Below are 17,426 nucleotides of genomic sequence, written 5' to 3'. Positions count from 1 at the left end.
ATTAGGTGGATTGGCCATGCTAAATTGCTCCTTAGTGTCTGGGGGATTATTGGGATAAATGTGTGGGGTTACGGGAATAGGGCCTGGGTGGGATTGTGGTCGGTGCAGACTTGATGGGCCGAATGGCCTCCTTCTGCACTGTGAAGATCCTACAGATGGATTCTATAAAGCTTCCAGTTGAAGCAGGTAGATGATTGCTCTCTCCAGCCAGTTTTTCTTTATTCTTTCATGGGATGTGGACATCATTGGCAAGGCCAGCATCTATCGTCCATCCCTAATTGCCCTTGAACTGAGTGGCTTGCTCAGCTATTTCAGAGGGTAGTTAAGAGTTAACCACAATGCTGTGGATTTGGAGTCACATGTAGGCCAGAGCAGGCAAGATTTCCTTCCCTAAAAGAAGGACATTGGTGAACCAGATAAGTTCTTTTTAACAACAATCGATGATAGTTTCATGGACACCTTTACTGAAGCTACTATTATATTCCAGATTTTATTAACCGAGTTACTAAATTTTACCAGTTGACATGGTAGGATTTGAATCTGTGTCTCCGGGGCAACAGCCTGGGCCTCTGGATTACTAGCCCTGTGACATTATCACTTAACCACCAATCCACCGATTTGTAAAGGCTATGGCTGAGCCCTGGCTATACTTGACATGCAAAGTGTTCCCAGCGTCTTAGGTTGTGGAGTAGCAACGACAGAAAATGTAACGTATAATGTCGCTCTGGTATTCCTCTCTCAGTTAGCTGTACGGATGCCTTTTTGGCTGAGCGCGTCACCCGCATTGTGTTGTAAAAACTGGTGCAAGGGCAGATGAACGTCCTGTATATTATCTTCTTTCTTTATTAGGGGTTTTGAATTCAAAAACAAAGAAAAGTTTTCTAGTTACTCACATAAATTGTGTGGCCAGGTGAGCCAGGTATGCTGGAACCAGGTCTGGAGGAAATACTTTCAGAAGAAGATCGTGTTGGCTGCAAATAAAAAAGGAATTAAACAGAAGAATTAGTTTTCTAAAGGTTATTAATTCGAGACTGTGAGACAAAACGATCAAACAAGAAGCACGTAGTGCTTTAAAGCAAAGAAGTGTGCAAGTTTCCAATGTTCACTAAGTTTAACATCTGAGATTGAGTCAGGCCAAAGGTCTTCACAACCCCCTTTCTCTTTCTGATTTATCATCCTCTGAGACGCTGATTTTCAGCATTCCCCAGTGGCGCTGGCACCCTCACTCTTGGCAGCAGGACTCGAGTCGGGTATGGATAATCAGACCCTTGGCTCAGGAAAATGGGTTCAGGTCTGGTGGTATCAGAGGAGTGGCTGGAACTCCCACCTTGCTGGAACATTGCTGCAAAGAAGAAACCTAGTCCATATCATCATGTCGTTCAGCGAGTCCGACCAGCAAATGGACGAGCAGCCTGAAACTTACAACTTCTCCAAAGGAAGACAGAAAGCGCAAGCTATTTTGAGCAGAAAAGTTGTGCTTTGCTTTAAAAATTGCTTCAACTTTGGGGCAATTGGTGGGAATGACTTCAAAACTGTTTCATGTTGCCATGAAGTAGGGTCACTGAACTTTTATGATATTGTGCTCCATTAGAGCATTAGAAGCTTAGCATGCGATCACATTAAACTGGATTAGACCAACCTTCCAAAATCATTTCCTGGTGATAATTTGTGGATCATTATCATAACTAAAGGGTGTATTTATGTGCAGTCACATCACGCAATCTGGCAGCTGCAGCTTTCCTGATGCCACCAGTGTGGAGCCACACGTACTTCAGTTGTGAAACTGGGGCTCAGTTTTAAAAATTAGTTACTGTCAATGTAGTCACCATAACCACCTGATAGAGTACTGTGAAACAGAAATACATGGCGAAATTTCATTGTGGCGACACAAGTCCCACTTGCTGGTTGGGGAACGCACGCATGCGGAAGAGTAGGCCACTCAGCCCTTCGATGATGCTCTGCCATTCAATTGCACCATGGCTGATCTTGAGTTCTCCAAATCCCTGTCTACCCGCTATAACCTTTCACCCCTTTACTCATCAAGAATCCATACACCTCTGCCTTAAAAATATTCACAGGTTCTGCTTCCGCCACCTTTTGAGGAACAGAGCTCCAAAGACTCAGCTGCCCTCTGCGAGAACAAAAACCTTCTCATTTCTGTCTTAAATGGGTGACCCTTTATTTTTAAGCAGTGACCCCCTATTTCTAGATTCTCCCAGGAGAGGAAACATCCTTTGCCTATCCACTTGGTCAAGAGCCCTCGGGATCTTGTATGTTTTAAGTCACTTCTTACTCTTCTAAACGCCAGCGGATATAAACCTCGCTTGTCCAATCTTCTCTCATAAAACAACCCGCCCATTCCAGACATGAGTCTGGTAAATTTTCCAGAATATTCTCCAGATCTCCTTTCCACAACTTAATCCCTGAACTATTAAATCCTAGTGGGCTCAGAGATAATAAGATTCAAGTGGCTCATTAATAGCCTAGTTGCCTTCCCATTATCGATGGGCATGTTCTGGTTTCAGGCCCCTGCCAGCCCTCACTAAATGTGGGACAGTTTTTTGCAGTGCCAGCAGTCAGATGGGTGATCTCCTGCATGATTCTTCAGGCCTGCTTGCCATCTTGCCTCCTTTAGCAACCTCTATGAATATCAACCCATGGTTTCCATTTGTCACAGGCCCAAATCGCTTTCCTTCCCTCCTGCCCATCTAAAAGGATCTACTTTAATTATTTTTCCTTCTGCCATTTGCATTCTCATCCTTCAATTGAAAGATGGACAGTTGACCTGCTCCCAAGTTGCTGCCGGTTGAATTTTGCTTCACATCTTGCCAGAGAAAGGTTGCCTGGATGAGAAGGCAAGGGGATGGATCACTACCACTCTTCCCCTCTGTTCATCCTTACAGTCATGATGTGGAGATGTCGGCGTTGGACTGGGGTATTTTTTTCTCGTCTCCTTACAGTCACAGGGCCACGCAAAACTTACCACCATCTCACACAATATATAAAAAAATACTTTCCAATAAAAGCCACATAAGAAATGTTTAGAAAGGACCAATTGACCTATTTAGTGTTGCAATTAAAAATGATCTCCACACTTCACATGGGTTTCAACTGAGACAACTGTGGGTTCCGCAGGCATTGTTTTCAATTGAAATAGTCTGCTGAAAACCTCAGAAAACTCATCACGTGGATTCCCCTTTATGTCAATTAAAATATCATCTTTCACTTAAACTCTGGGAATTCAGAATCAGCTACCCCTGCTCCATTATACATTTATCCAGTTAATTACAATAATGGGTTCAAACAAAACAGCATCCAGCTGAGTATGGCAGTTGCAGTGTTGACTGCAATCACAGTGCTCTCATGCTAAACGTTATAATGACCGCTAAACAAACTGTTGTCCTGGCAGACAATTTAGATGTCAGTGTCATTTACACTGCATACATTGTCATTTCCCCTCGAGATTGTTTCATACTCACGCAGTCTTTACTGCAATGGAGTAAAACATAGGGCTTTACCGCACAACCCGCCGTGGGTTTCGCGGCAATGGGAGATGGCCTGCCATTGGCTGGTGGCGGGATCTCTTGGACCCGTCATTGTCAACGAGGATTTTCCATTGAATGTGCCCCTCGCCGCTGTGAAACCCATGGTGGGGGTACACTGTCAGCGGGACCGAATGATCCCGCCAGCACGAACACTGGAAAGTTCCGGCCAAAGTAAGCATAAAGTTGGAATTGCAAGTAAAATCTAATGTATTCACTTTATATGTCAATAAAAATATTTTAAAAATCAACTCCAAATACATGTGCACATCTAATCTGAACAGAACTCTAATGCATTGAATCATTTCCTCTTTATAATATCCTTAAAACTAACATAAAAAGCATGAATTATTTATGCTTCAAGTGCTCTATGCAGTGAATGCCAGTTACCTTGGATTCATATCATAGAATCATAGAATCCCTACAGTGCAGAAGGAGGCCATTTGGCCCATCAACTCTGCACTGACCACAATCCCACCCAGGCCCTATTCCCGTACCCCCACATATTTACCCTGTTAATCCCCTGACACTAGGGTCAATTTAGCATGGCCAATCAACCTAACCTACACATTTTCGGACTGTGGGAGGAAACCGGAGCACCCGAAGGAAACCCACGCAGACACGTGGAAAATGCGCAAACTCCACAGACAGTCACCTGAGGCTGGAATTGAACCCGGGTCCCTGGCGCTGTGAGGCAGCAGTGCTAACCACTGTGCTACCATGCCACCCCATCATAAAGTGTTCAAGTTGGATTTGATGCCAATAAAAGTAATCTAATAGCGTGAGATGTTTAGATTATACCATTCTGTTGTCTGTAGAGATTTCACCTGTTTAATTTGCTGTATTAAGAAATAGCTTGTTCCTTTGCAAATAAATAGCACCATTAGGCAATTACTAACCCCATTATAAAAGCTGGCCCTGTAGTTTTACTTTGAAGGGGTAATCTTGCTACTGAAAGTTATTGGCAAAGCTTTTCAGTGATATATGAACCAAAATAACATCAGCTCTGACATGTTGAGGTTGCTTGTTTCCTGGCTCAAACATATAGAAACTGTGTTGTTTTTTAAAACAAAACTATCAGTAAATTAACAATTCCCTGCCAAAGTTTGCAACACAACGGATATATCACCCATCACATTATGAACAGTCTTGAAAAATCTTCTTGGAACTCAAGAAGTGACTTTACAGACTTTACTAGTCAAAACTTGTAACCAATAAGCTTATGTTACCATTAATGTCATTATTAATACTGCACTAAGATGGGTGAAAGAAAAGTGACGTGATATTAATTTTGACACAAATTAGCAAAAAATGCCAGATCACATCATGAATAAAAAATGCGTGAAAGACATCCAGAGTCTGAAGAGCAGAATAGAATTGGTTCACTTTCTTGCCTCTGTTCCAAAATTAATTTTGGACTTAATGCTTCAGGCAATAAAACTGATGGACAGGAAATTGCATGGGAGCACGAACGATTACTGTATCTGAATAATTCTTTATGTTATGGAATTCTGCACAAACCAGTTTCTAATGGGCGGCACAATGGCACAGTGGTTAGCACTGCCATCTCACAGCGCCAGGGACCCGGGTTCAATTCCGGCCTTGGGTGACTGTCTGTTTGGAGTTTGCACATCCCGCGTCTACGTGGGTTTCCTCCGGGTGCTCCGGTTTCCCCTCTCAGTCCAAAAGATGTGTGGGTTAGGTTGATTGGCTATGCTAAATTGACCCTAGTGTCAGGGAGATTAGGAGGGTAAATGTGTGGGGTTACGGGGATAGGACCTGGGTGGAATTGTTGTCAGTGCAGGCTCGATGGGCCAAATGGCCTCCTTCTGCACTGTAGATTCTATGTACACATTTTTGGAGCATTGAAAATATATTTCAATGAAGTGTAATTTTCAATAAATTGGAACATGCTAAAAGGAATATGGCATGCTGTATAGTGACTCAGTGAATTTTTAAAACAGTCTGAGTCCCCGTAAGCAATCAATGGTTTTCTCTTCCCCACCTTGTTTGCTGGAACATTTGGGGGCAGGGATACAACTCTGTGACACACCAACATACAATAAAAGTATCTGAGTAAGGCAGATGGATTCGTTGCAAAAAATGTTTCGCAGTGGATGAAATGGTGTGGCACACAGTGAGAGAATCAGGATTAATCATGATTGCCTGTTAGCTCAGTGCTGGTTCCCCCCCCCCCCCCCCCCCCCCCCACCCCCCCACCACACACACACACACACACACACACACACAGTGATCAAGCAAACCTGTCGAGACAGAGCTGGCTGCGTTACTCAAGGTGTTGCCATTTAACCACTGTCATGAGTGAATAATTATTTCCAGATTCCCACCCCTCCCATAAAAGAGACGAGTAAAAAATCATTTCCAACCAGCCAATGTGTGTTGCTGCTGACAAGCCGGGTGGCAGAACCTCTCGCATTGCATTGCATTGCTTGCAGGCTGGGCCTTGCAGAGTGGATGTTGTCAACCTGAGGATTATGTGAAATTGGCCGGTGTTTTGCATTAATTCACCAATGTCTTTTCTCTAGAAGGTTGTTAATTCTTGAAGAGATTTTTTTTGGTTTCAGCAAGAATTAGGACTGATAACACTGTGGCAACCTTTGAGAGCTTCTCAGAAGGTAAAGTGAATAATTGCTTCTATATGAGGGTTCATCTTGAATACCATTGGGGTGGGTCAGCCAGTGCAATATTATACCATTTCTCTCACCAGGTTTGATAACTCCCTTTTGAGGGAATCTCAGCTTTGATTGAAGTTATTAAGGGCAGGTCTTTGTTGTGATCATTATATTCCTCCCAGGTGCAAGCATTTCCTGTTTTTGGAATGGCCACTAGTATGTATCAAAAATGCACTGGGGATAAGAACTCATTGTCCACTGATTGCAAGAAGAATGTCTTGCCTGTAAATACTGTGTTATATCTTCAGGCACCTCACCCGTGACTATTGATGATTCAAATATCTCTGCTAGGAGACCCGCAATTTCCTCCCTAGCCTCCCACAATGTTCTGGATATACTTCATCAGGTCCCGGGGATTTATCTACCTTGATGCGCTTTAAGACTTCCAGCACCACTTTCTCTGTAATATGTACACTCCTCAAAATATCACTATTTATTTCCCCAAGTTCCCTAACATCCATGCTTTTCTCAACAGTAAATACTGATGAGAAATATTTATTTAGGATCTCATCCATCCCTTGTGGATCCGCACATTGATGACCTTGTTGATCCTTAAGAGGCCCTACTCACTCCCTTGTTACTCTTTTGCCCTTTATATATTTGTAGAAGCTCTTTGGATTCTCCTTTACCTTATCTGCCAAAACAATCTCATGTCCCCTTTTTGCCCTCCTGATTTCTCTCTTAGCTCTACTCCTACACCCCATATACTCTTCAAGGGATTCACTTGATCCCAGCTGCCGATGCATGTCATGTGCCTCTTACTTCTTCTTGACCAGGGCCTCAATATCCCGAGTCAGAGGGTTCTCTAATTCTGCCAGCCTTGTTCTTCAGTCTAAGAGGAATGTGCTTACACTGAACCCTGGTTAACACACTTTTGAAAGCCTCCCACTTATCAGAGATCCCTTTGCTTTCCCACAGACTTCTCCAATTAACTTTTGAAAGCTCCTGCCTGATACCATCAAAATTGGCCTTGTCCCAATTTAGAATTTTGGGCCAGACTCCATAGCTATCTTAAAACTAATGGAATTATGGTCACTGGTCCCAAAGTGATCCCACATTGACACTTCTGTCACCTGCCCTTCCTTATTTCCCAAGAGGAGGTCAAGTTTTGCCCCCTCTCTAGTCGGGCCATCCACATACTGAATGAGAAATTTCTCCTGAATGCACTCAACAAATTTCTCTCCGTCCAACCCTCTAATACTCTGGCTGTCCCAGTCAATGTTGGGAAAGTCAAAATCTCCTACTATTACCACCCTATTTTTCTTGGAGCTATCCGGAATCTCCTTACATATTTGCTCCTCAGTTTCCCGCTGACTATTTAGGGGTCTATAGTACAACCCTATCAAAGTGATTTCCCCTTTCTTATTTCTCAGTTCTATCCATATAGACTCAGTGGCCGAACCCTTGGATGTATCCCCTCTCAGTACGGCCGTGATATTTTCCCTAATCAGAAATGCAACTCCCCCTCCTCTCTTACCCCCGTTCTATCTTTCCTATAGCATCTGTACCCTGGAGCATTGAGCGGTCAGTCCTGTCCTTCCCTTAGCCACGTTTCAGTAATTGCTATAATATCCCATTTAACTTGTGTCAATCAATATTAAGAATAAATGCAAGCAGATTAGGTTTTTACTTGGTTTCACAGAAATGTTTTGTAAGTTGCATGAATATCAACAATGCTACTGACATGCCTTATTCACACCAGTCACTGAAATAAATCATATTCCCTTTCCTTAGAGACGGTACTCAGCTCTCAGCTTCCACCTAACCAGCTCAGTTGACTCAGATGTTTCACAACATGTTGACAGATCTGACATTGCATGCAGCGAGGAATGGTTACTGCACTTACGAGAACGTGGCAGGGAAAGTGAAAAAAAAAATCAATTTATGAACAGGTTTGCTTGCATCCCACCACGTGCTAATTTTTTCTCACACGGGTTAACATCTGTGACCCGTGAAAAATAAATGTGCCATCGAATCCTACTCCGATAAACAGTAGGCACGTGAGGTTCCACAATGAGAATAACACTAGCAACACTCAGAGGCAAACCTTTTTCAAGAGCGGTCTGTGTATTTGTTTCTCAAGCTAAGTAAAAGATAGATGAAAGAAGGAATATGGTAAAATTTCAACAGTTTTGGTGAAAATGGAGAACATTAAAAGCTGTTGCAAGAATTCTGTAATTAGCTGTACATCTACCATCATCTTGAACAGTCAGGATTATGTTTGTTTATTTGTACGTTGATGATAGTAACAATTCTTACCTGTGCTGAACATTTGAGATGCTAAAACTGTATTATCGCTGCATCACAAACTTTTAACAACAGTAGGTGACTATTCAAATCTCAGTTCAAATAAGCTGCACAGTGGTACCATTATGAGCACAGTAAGAAGTCTCACAACATCAGGTTAAAGTCCAACAGGTTTATTTGGTAGCAAATACCATAACCTTTCGGAGCGCTGCCCCTTCGTCAGATGGAGTGAAAATCTGTTCTCCAACAGTGCACAGAGGCACAACATCAAGTTACAGAATACTAATTAGAATGCAAATCTCTACAGCCAGCCAGGTCTTAAAGGTACAGATAATGTGGGTGGAGGGAACATTAAACACAGGTTAAAGAGATGTGTATTGTCTCCAGACAGAACAGCTAGTAAGATTCTGCAAGATCAGGAGGCAAGCTGTGGGGGTTACTGATAATGTGACATAAATCCAACATCCCGGTTTAGGCCGTCCTCATGTGTGCGGAACTTGGCTATCAGTTTCTGCTCAGCGACTCTGCGCTGTCGTGTGTCGTGAAGGCCGCCTTGGAGAACACTTACCTGAAGATCCAAGGCTGAATGCCCGTGACAGCCAAGTTCCGCACACGAGGACGGCCTAAACCGGGATGTTGGATTTATGTCACATTATCAGTAACCCCCACAGCTTGCCTCCTGATCTTGCAGAATCTTACTAGCTGTTCTGTCTGGAGACAATACACATCTCTTTAACCTGTGTTTAATGTTCCCTCCACCCACATTATCTGTACCTTTAAGACCTGGCTGGCTGTAGAGATTTGCATTCTAATTAGTATTCTGTAACTTGATGTTGTGTCTCTGTGCACTGTTGGAGAACAGATTTTCACTCCATCTGACGAAGGGGCAGTGCTCCGAAAGCTTATGGTATTTGCTACCAAATAAACCTGTTGGACTTTAACCTGGTGTTGTGAGACTTCTTACTGTGCTTACCCCAGTCCAACGCCGGCATCTCCACATCACCATTATGAGCACACAGAGGTGTCTAATGCAGTTCATCACAGGACCTTTCCTCCTTTGGTGCAGTGTACCTGAATCACAATTAGTCAACCTTGCCCCATTAAGGAAGGTTGACTTATTCAAATATTCTAATGGAGTTCCTGACACAAAACACTGGAAGCTGCACATGTGGTGGGACAGTGTCTTCCAAACCCATGACCACTACCATCAAGGACAAGGGTGACAGACACATGGGAACACCACCACCTGGAAGTTCCTCTTCAAGCCACTCACCATCCTGACTATTGCTGTTCCTTCATTGTCGCCTGGTCAAAATCTTCGATCTCCCTCCCTGACAGCACTGCGGGTGTAGCTACACCACATGCAGCAGTTCAAGAAAGGCAAGTGGGGATGGAAAATAAATGCTGGCCCATGCTGGCCCATGAATTTTTAAAAATTGTACAAAGCCATGAATCCATTTGCTTGTTGAGACAAGATAGCGCGACTTCACTCCATTGACTAATCTGATGAAAGCTTATTTTCCTGTCCCTGTGTCACCGCCACAGAAGGACAATGCACTTTGTTAGTAAGGGAGGGTGTGGAGGGAAATTAAAACGTGTTGCCGATTCAGTGAACAGGACCAATGACTTGCTACTTAACAATGCCGATAAAGGAATTTATTTTTGTCTTTATTGTTTAATTTAAAGAGGCTACATAGATTTGAAAGTATGAATGATCTGAACAACAATCAAGATTCCAATTAAAGAAACAATTTGGCTCACTGTTCAATATGGATGTGAGTGACAGGCCAGTATTATTGTGTATGCTGTTTCACTTTAAGTCTGTAATTATATTGTTCAATCATGACTTAAAGCAGCAATTATGTGGCATAAAATAACTTACTAGTTCCGCTTTACAATTCAGATGCAACTGTGGCTTCGAGGTTAAAAGCAAGATTTTACTGCAGATTAATTTTGTGTCTGTAGACTTACTAGGCCTTTTCTCCGCCTTTCCAATCCAAGAAAGAAAACTAGTAAATCTGTCAATGAAATATTATCCACATTCTTCGAAACCTTTCCCATGGCATTTTCTAAAATTACATTTTACTGGTTCCTCTGATTAACTTTTGTTCCCAGTTACAGGGACACGTTTATTCCAGTTTATAAATTTGATGAGCTTCTCCTCTCTCGCTTTTGTTCTGAGATTCACATGCAGGTACGGGACACATTCCATGCTGGATTTCAGACATTGCCAGATTTCAGGTCGGGTGGTTCGGGCCATGCTGGGTTAGATAGGTGGGTTAAGGGTCATTTGGAGTGCGCGCTAGAGTGGCACACAGAGCCAATGACTAAACTTACACCACGCCAATGCAGGCCCTAGCTGAATTGTCCATATAACTTGCATCGGTTAAAATTGATGCAAGGAATATTTTAAGAATGTCCAGTTTTTGGAATTGCTGGTTTTCAGGTAAACAGTTTTGTGGTGCTCTATCTATACCAGTATAATTACCATGGAGATGCTCATGTAAACTGAGTAACCTTAGCTGAAGTACAGCTTTTGTTTATTCATTCCTGGGATGTCAGCATCGCTGGCAATGCCAACATCTATTGCCCATTCCAAACCGCTCAAGAAGGTAGTGGTGTTGCAGTCCATTTGGTGTGGGTACACCTACAGTGCTGTAAGGGAGGAAGTTCCAGGATTTTGACCCTGTGATAATTAAGCAACAATGATATAGTTCCAGGTCAGGATGGTGTGTGACTTGGAGGGGGTAAATGTTGTTGTTCCCATGCGGCCACTCCTTTGTTCATCGAGGTTGCACATGTCACATATTTGGAAGGTGCTGTTGAAGAAACCTTAGGGAGTTGCTGCAGTGCTTGTTGTAGATGGTACACACTGCTGCCACTGTGTGTCGGTGGTGGTGGGAGTAAATGTAAAGGTGGGGGTTGGGGGCTGCTGATCAGGTGGGATGCTTTGTCCTGGATGGCGTTGAGCTTCCTGAGTTTAAGCTGCATTCATCCAAGCTAGTGGAAAGTATTCCGCCACACCCCTGACTTGTAGATGGTGGACAGGCTTTGGGGAGTCAGATGGTGAGTTACTCTCCGCAGAACTCCCTGTCTCTGGCCTGCTCTTGTAGCTGCAGCATTTACATGACTTGTCCAGTTAAGTTTCTAGGCATGTTGTAAGATGCCAATAAAAGTCTACAGTGAGCTTATCCCATAGAATCCGTGCAGTAGGAGGCCATTCGACCCATCAAGTCTGCACTGACTCTCCGAAAGAGTATCTTACCCAAGCCCAACCCCCTGCATTTATCAAAAATAAAACATTACGATAATTCTTGCACAACACTTTTGAGATGGTTGCACATTGGTAAGCACAAACCAATCCTGGTTAGTATCAGGTTATTCCTTCACTGGAAGACAAGGGGGCTTTACATTGGTACCACTGGTCGGCGCAACATCGAGGGCCGAAGGGCCTGTACTGCGCTGTAATGTTCTATGTTCTAAATGTTTTCAAAGCAGCAAACAAATCATTGGAGACTTTCTTTTTGCTGAAAATGCTTTCTCCTCACTCCATTTAATAAAATCACAGACCCATTCTTTGTAAATGGGTTTAAGGTTATTTTATGTGCAGCATGAAGAGGAAACTTGTAACGTGGAGGGGACTGTTAGGTTCAGAATAGAGGTAAAATGCACAGTGGTTGTCAACACAAATATATGAACCAGATTCACCAAATGAATGGAAACAGGATAATCACGTGTGTATAAATAGCACTCAGACATTGGTTTTCTCTCACTATCAGCTCACCCTTTGCTTTTCCTCAGATCTGGTGGACTTCTTACAATCGGGATGCCAAACTGTAGAGCCTGTTAGAGGGAAATGAATGGAACATGAACATGAAACTTTACAAAGTTAATGATTAGTTCCAATAGCATAGCTACATTTGTACTGTGTTTCGCATTATTTTAATCTTAGCTCTGCTTCAGGGGTTAATCGACAACAGAGGAATGACTGATGCAAAGGAAAATGACAGAACACAGAAGCATTTGATAAAAATTATAAACCGCTGTCACCTCAATCGTTAAAACAGAGCTGAAAACTAAAGACTACTTCACTGTCACTGATGATAAACTCCAGGAAGAGTTGACAAAGTTAGAAAGGTGACAGTTATGATGACTGGACTCAGAGAATTTAGGAAAGTGTATTGAAATGGCAATTACTGAGCTGAATGTGTTGAATTTGGGATGGCCTTGCTGCAGGAGGCTCTGCTCATCACCTGTCAACGAATGCCAAGCAGTCCCTGATCATGTATGATCGGAGTTGGTTAGTGTAATGACTTCAATCAGGCCACTGAGGTTGGCCTATTGGACTATGAACTCCCTGATTAAGGATCTAATTGATGGGCCAATCAGGGAGTCTTTGCCTTGTACTTAACTGGGAGTGTCAGTTCCTCTGACACCCCCGGAAGTAGACTGTTAACTGCTAGCGCTCTGTGTACTGCTATTAGAATTTGTAAATAAAGGAATTTTGGTGAAGGGAGTTCTGCCTCCAAAAACCTATTACAGTTAGACACTGTTCAAGCAACATGCTTCTTTGCTTATCCTAGAAGAGATTCCCCACAATTGAAAAAACATGGGCACAGATCTCCTGGGATGCACTACAGGACCCCTCGGATATCCCAATGCAAGGACACTGTGAGAATTGCTCTGAAGATTCAACTTCCAATGAGCAATTCCCCAGCTCCCCAGGACCATCTGAAAAAGTCTCCAACTCTAAGTTAGAGTCAGAGACTTTGGAGGGTCCTGACCCATTTACTTGATAGTTGTCCAGGAAATATCAGACAGAAATAAAACATGTCTACTTCCTGGGCAACTATAAAACCGACCGCCAACCAGATCACCAACAACCTGCCCTAATCCCTCCATGCGGACACTATAGTTAAGAAAGCCCACCAACGCCTCTACTTTCTCAGGAGACTAAGGAGATTTGGCACGTCTGCTACAACTCTCACCAATTTCTACAGATGCACCATAGAAAACATTCTTTCTGACCGTATCACAGCTTGGTATGGCTCCTGTTCTGTCCAAGACCACAAGAAATTATAAAGGGTCATGAATGAAGCCTAGTCCATCACTCAAACCAGCCTCGGAACCATTGACACTGTCTATACTTGCCGCTGCCTGAGAAAAGCAGTCAGCATAATCAAGGACCCCATGCACCCCGGACATTCTCTCTTCTACCTTCTTCCGTTGGGTAAAAGATACAAAAGTCTGAGATCACGTACAGACTGACTCAAGAACAGCTTCTTCCCTGCTGCTGTCAAACTTTTGAATGGACTTACCTCGCATTGAGTTGACTTTTCTCTCCACCCTAACTATGACTGTAACACTACATTCATATGCTTCCAATAACTCTCTCATTTCCTTCTCTATGTATGGTATGCTTTGTCTGTTAAGTGCGCAAGAAACAATACTTTACACAGTATACTAATACATCTGACAATAATAAATCAAATCAAATCAACCCCCCAACCCCCAGCTCCAATGACCTTCCAACTCCCCCAATCCTATGACGTCCTGAATCTTTGCCCCAGTGACCTTCAGACACACACACACACCCCCCCCGCTCTCCAATCCCCCCCCCGCTCTCCAATCCCCCCCCCCGCTCTCCAATCCCCCCCCCCGCTCTCCAATCCCCCCCCCGCTCTCCAATCCCCCCCCCGCTCTCCAATCCCCCCCCCGCTCTCCAATCCCCCCCCCCGCTCTCCAATCCCCCCCCCCTGCTCTCCAATCCCCCCCCCCTGCTCTCCAATCCCCCCCCCCTGCTCTCCAATCCCCCCCCCCGCTCTCCAATCCCCCCCCCCGCTCTCCAATCCCCCCCCCCCCGCTCTCCAATCCCCCCCCCCCCGCTCTCCAATCCCGCCCCCCCCCGCTCTCCAATCCCCCCCCCGCTCTCCAATCCCCCCTTGATCTCCAACTCCCCATGTACTTCTAATCAAAATGTGGCAATCACCTCATTAAGAGAATTGCCAGTAAAACCTGTCACATTGATTGTGTTATAAATAGAAACAGCTTCAACACTTTGGGGATTAAGCTCCTTGTCAGCTCTGACGTGGAGGCTTACACAAAAATAGCTTAAAACTAAAGACCAGTTTAAAGTGATTCTTCCACCACAACCATTTAGCGTGAGTAACAATGGTAACAGAAGATGAGCCTTAAGCTTGGTGACTGACTGCTGCACATGAAGCCTTTTGTCTCAGTCCTCTAAGAAACAAGTGTACAGTTGCAGACAAATTAAGTTGTGGAATGGCAGAAGGACGGTGCAAAATTGCAAGTTTTGACCATCCACCAATTGTTTCTGACTCTGAAACATATCAGCTATGGAAAACTGAAGTAGAAATGTGGACCTGGTTTACTTCCATACCCAAAAGAAGCAATATATGGCATAGCTTAATCGTTACCATCCGGAAGATAAGACGTGAAGTAATTTCAAAGTGGAATGTGGATGATCTAGATCAAGAAGAGTGGTGGAACCTCTTGTTACAATTTTTGGATAGGTTTTTTACAAAAAAGGCAAGTTATTGGAAGCATATGAATCCTGGGCAATCTTTGCTAGGTTTAGGAAATCAGAGGATCAGTCCACAGAAGAATATATCATGGATTTTGATAAATATTGCAAGGGCTTCCGGAGATTTGAACTTGAAATTCCGGAACCTGCATTGGCGTTGAAGCTACTGGAATGTGTCCACATTTCCTATGTTGATAGTCTTTTGGTACTAACAGGGGGTCAATTTTGGGTGAAAGAATCTCTCTTATATCAAATGTCTGCTGCTCTTAAAATATTTCTGGGAAAACAGTCGCTCCCAGCCACTCTCTTGGCAAATGCAAACAAAAATGTCGCAAAACAAAGGATAGAGAATTCATTGGTGGTTCAATTTCAAGATCGACCAAACATTAGATGAAAATTCCAATACAGAAATAGGGTTAAAGACAGGAGATTTTAAAATGGTCGTAACCCTAGCCAGTTTGAAATCTGGGACAAAAACCTTCCTCGAGATGGTGATTGTAGGTGTTTAAACCCAAAAAGTGCAAGAGACATGGTTAATCAGTGTTTCTGGTGTGAATTCCAGTCATGATGTGGAGATGCCGGCGTTGGACTGGGGTAAATACAGTAAGAGTTTTAACAACACCAGGTTAAAGTCCAACAGGTTTATTTGGTAGCAAATGCCATTAGCTTGCGGAGCGCTGCTCCTTCGTCAGATGGAGTGGATATCTGCTCTCAAACGGGGCATACAGAGACACAAAATCAAGTTGCAAAATACTGATTAGAATGCAAGTCTCTACAGCCAACCAGGTCTTAAAGATGCAGACAACGTGAGTGGAGGGAGCATGAAGCACAGGTTAAGGGTTCGGGTAAGCGTTATCCAAAGCAGCCTTCATGACACATGACAGCGCAGAGTCACTGAACAGAAACTGATAGCCAAGTTCCGCACAGAGGACGGCCTAAACCGGGATCTTGGGTTTATGTCACACTATCAGTAACCCCCACAGCTTGCCTCCTGGACTTGCAGAATCTCACTGGCTGTCCTGTCTGGAGACAGTACACATCTCTTTAACCTGTGCTCCCTCCCTAATGCTCCCTCCACTCACATTGTCTGTATCTTTAAGACATGGTTGTCTGTAGAGATTCGCATTCTAATCAGTATTCTGGAAGTTGATTTTGTGTCTCTGTGCCCTGTTTAAGAGCAGATATCCACTCCATCTGATGAAGGAGCAGCGCTCCGAAAGCTAATGGCATTTGCTACCAAATAAATCTGTTGGACTTTAACCTGGTGTTGTTAAAACTCTTACTGTGAATTTCAGTACCATTATGCGATGAAGTGTCCACAGCAAAGGGACCGTGCTCTTGAAGTAACCCATGGGATGGATTTATCTGATCCTGAAAATGATGATGGTGACTGCCATGATGGAATAGTATTGGCGACTAAGAGTTTGAATCCAATGAGCATATTGATGGCCGATTCCTTCAACTGTGCAGTTTTGGACAGTGGTTGCACTTCATCAGTGCATAGTGTGGACAGGCTTAACAGCTATCTGGGATCTCTCGATGAGACAGACCTGCTTCAGGTTCAGAGATGACAACACATTAACATCTTCCAAATGGGGGGTCCTCTCTTGTAAGATTGCAGGGATCAGTCTGCTCATCAGTACTGATGTAGTTTCCAGCGAGCTACCACTATTGTTAAGTTGATTTGCAATGAAGAAGGCTCAGATGACACTAGATAAGAGGAACAATCAAGCTATCATGTTTGGAAAATATGTGGATCTGCACTTTACTCGGTCTGGTCATTACTGCTTACCACTAATGAAGCCAAAGATTTCACATTAAAAATTCACAAAGTTTTGTTAACCACTCAGAATAAGAACTTGGTTGACAAAAAGAAGGTAATTTGGAAATTACACAGTTTGCACATCCAGTGCCACAGAAACTGAAGACTTTACTTAGAGATGAAGGAGTTTTTGATAAATGACCTTAATGAACACTGCTCAATGCAAAATCTGCATTAAATATCACAAGACACCACTGCATCCTGCTGTAAGCTTACCACTAGCCAGGGGGTTTCACAATGTGGTGGCAATGGACTTGAAAGTGGGAGACAAAGATAGGGGTATTTATATACGACACTTCATAGATATGGCAACCAGATTTAGCCCATGCACTGTGATACATAGTAAAGACAAAAAGACTATTGTTGATAAGATCATGGAAAATGGGTAGGAACAGGCTTAGGAACACCAACAAAGTTCCAGACAGATAATGGTGGGAATTTGCTAATGAGGAGTTTGAAGATATGTGCAAAAATCTAAACATTGTAGTTATGCACACTGCAGCTGAGAACCTGTTTAGTAATGGGCTTTGTGAAAAAAAACATGTGGTAATAGACATGTTACATAAAAGATTGGCTGA

At 43.4% G+C, this 17,426-nt stretch overlaps 1 protein-coding gene across 1 annotated transcript in view; it reads right to left on the bottom strand.

The window, feature by feature from the left end:
• Nucleotides 1-17,426, bottom strand: part of ablim1b (actin binding LIM protein 1b) — a 261,285-nt gene that overhangs the window by 62,748 nt on the left and 181,111 nt on the right. Inside the window, exons 8-9 of the mRNA XM_078223256.1 lie at nucleotides 12,267-12,325; nucleotides 894-971 (exon numbers count right to left, since the gene is read on the bottom strand). Of these exons, the coding sequence (XP_078079382.1) occupies nucleotides 894-971; nucleotides 12,267-12,325 (137 nt within the window). The remainder of the gene's footprint in view (nucleotides 1-893; nucleotides 972-12,266; nucleotides 12,326-17,426) is intronic.

The sequence above is a fragment of the Mustelus asterias genome, chromosome 11 (assembly GCF_964213995.1).
Source record: "Mustelus asterias chromosome 11, sMusAst1.hap1.1, whole genome shotgun sequence".
Taxonomy (NCBI): Eukaryota; Metazoa; Chordata; class Chondrichthyes; order Carcharhiniformes; family Triakidae; genus Mustelus; species Mustelus asterias.
Note: the sequence above shows the minus strand (reverse complement) of the source record. Positions and strands in the feature narration are given on the sequence as shown.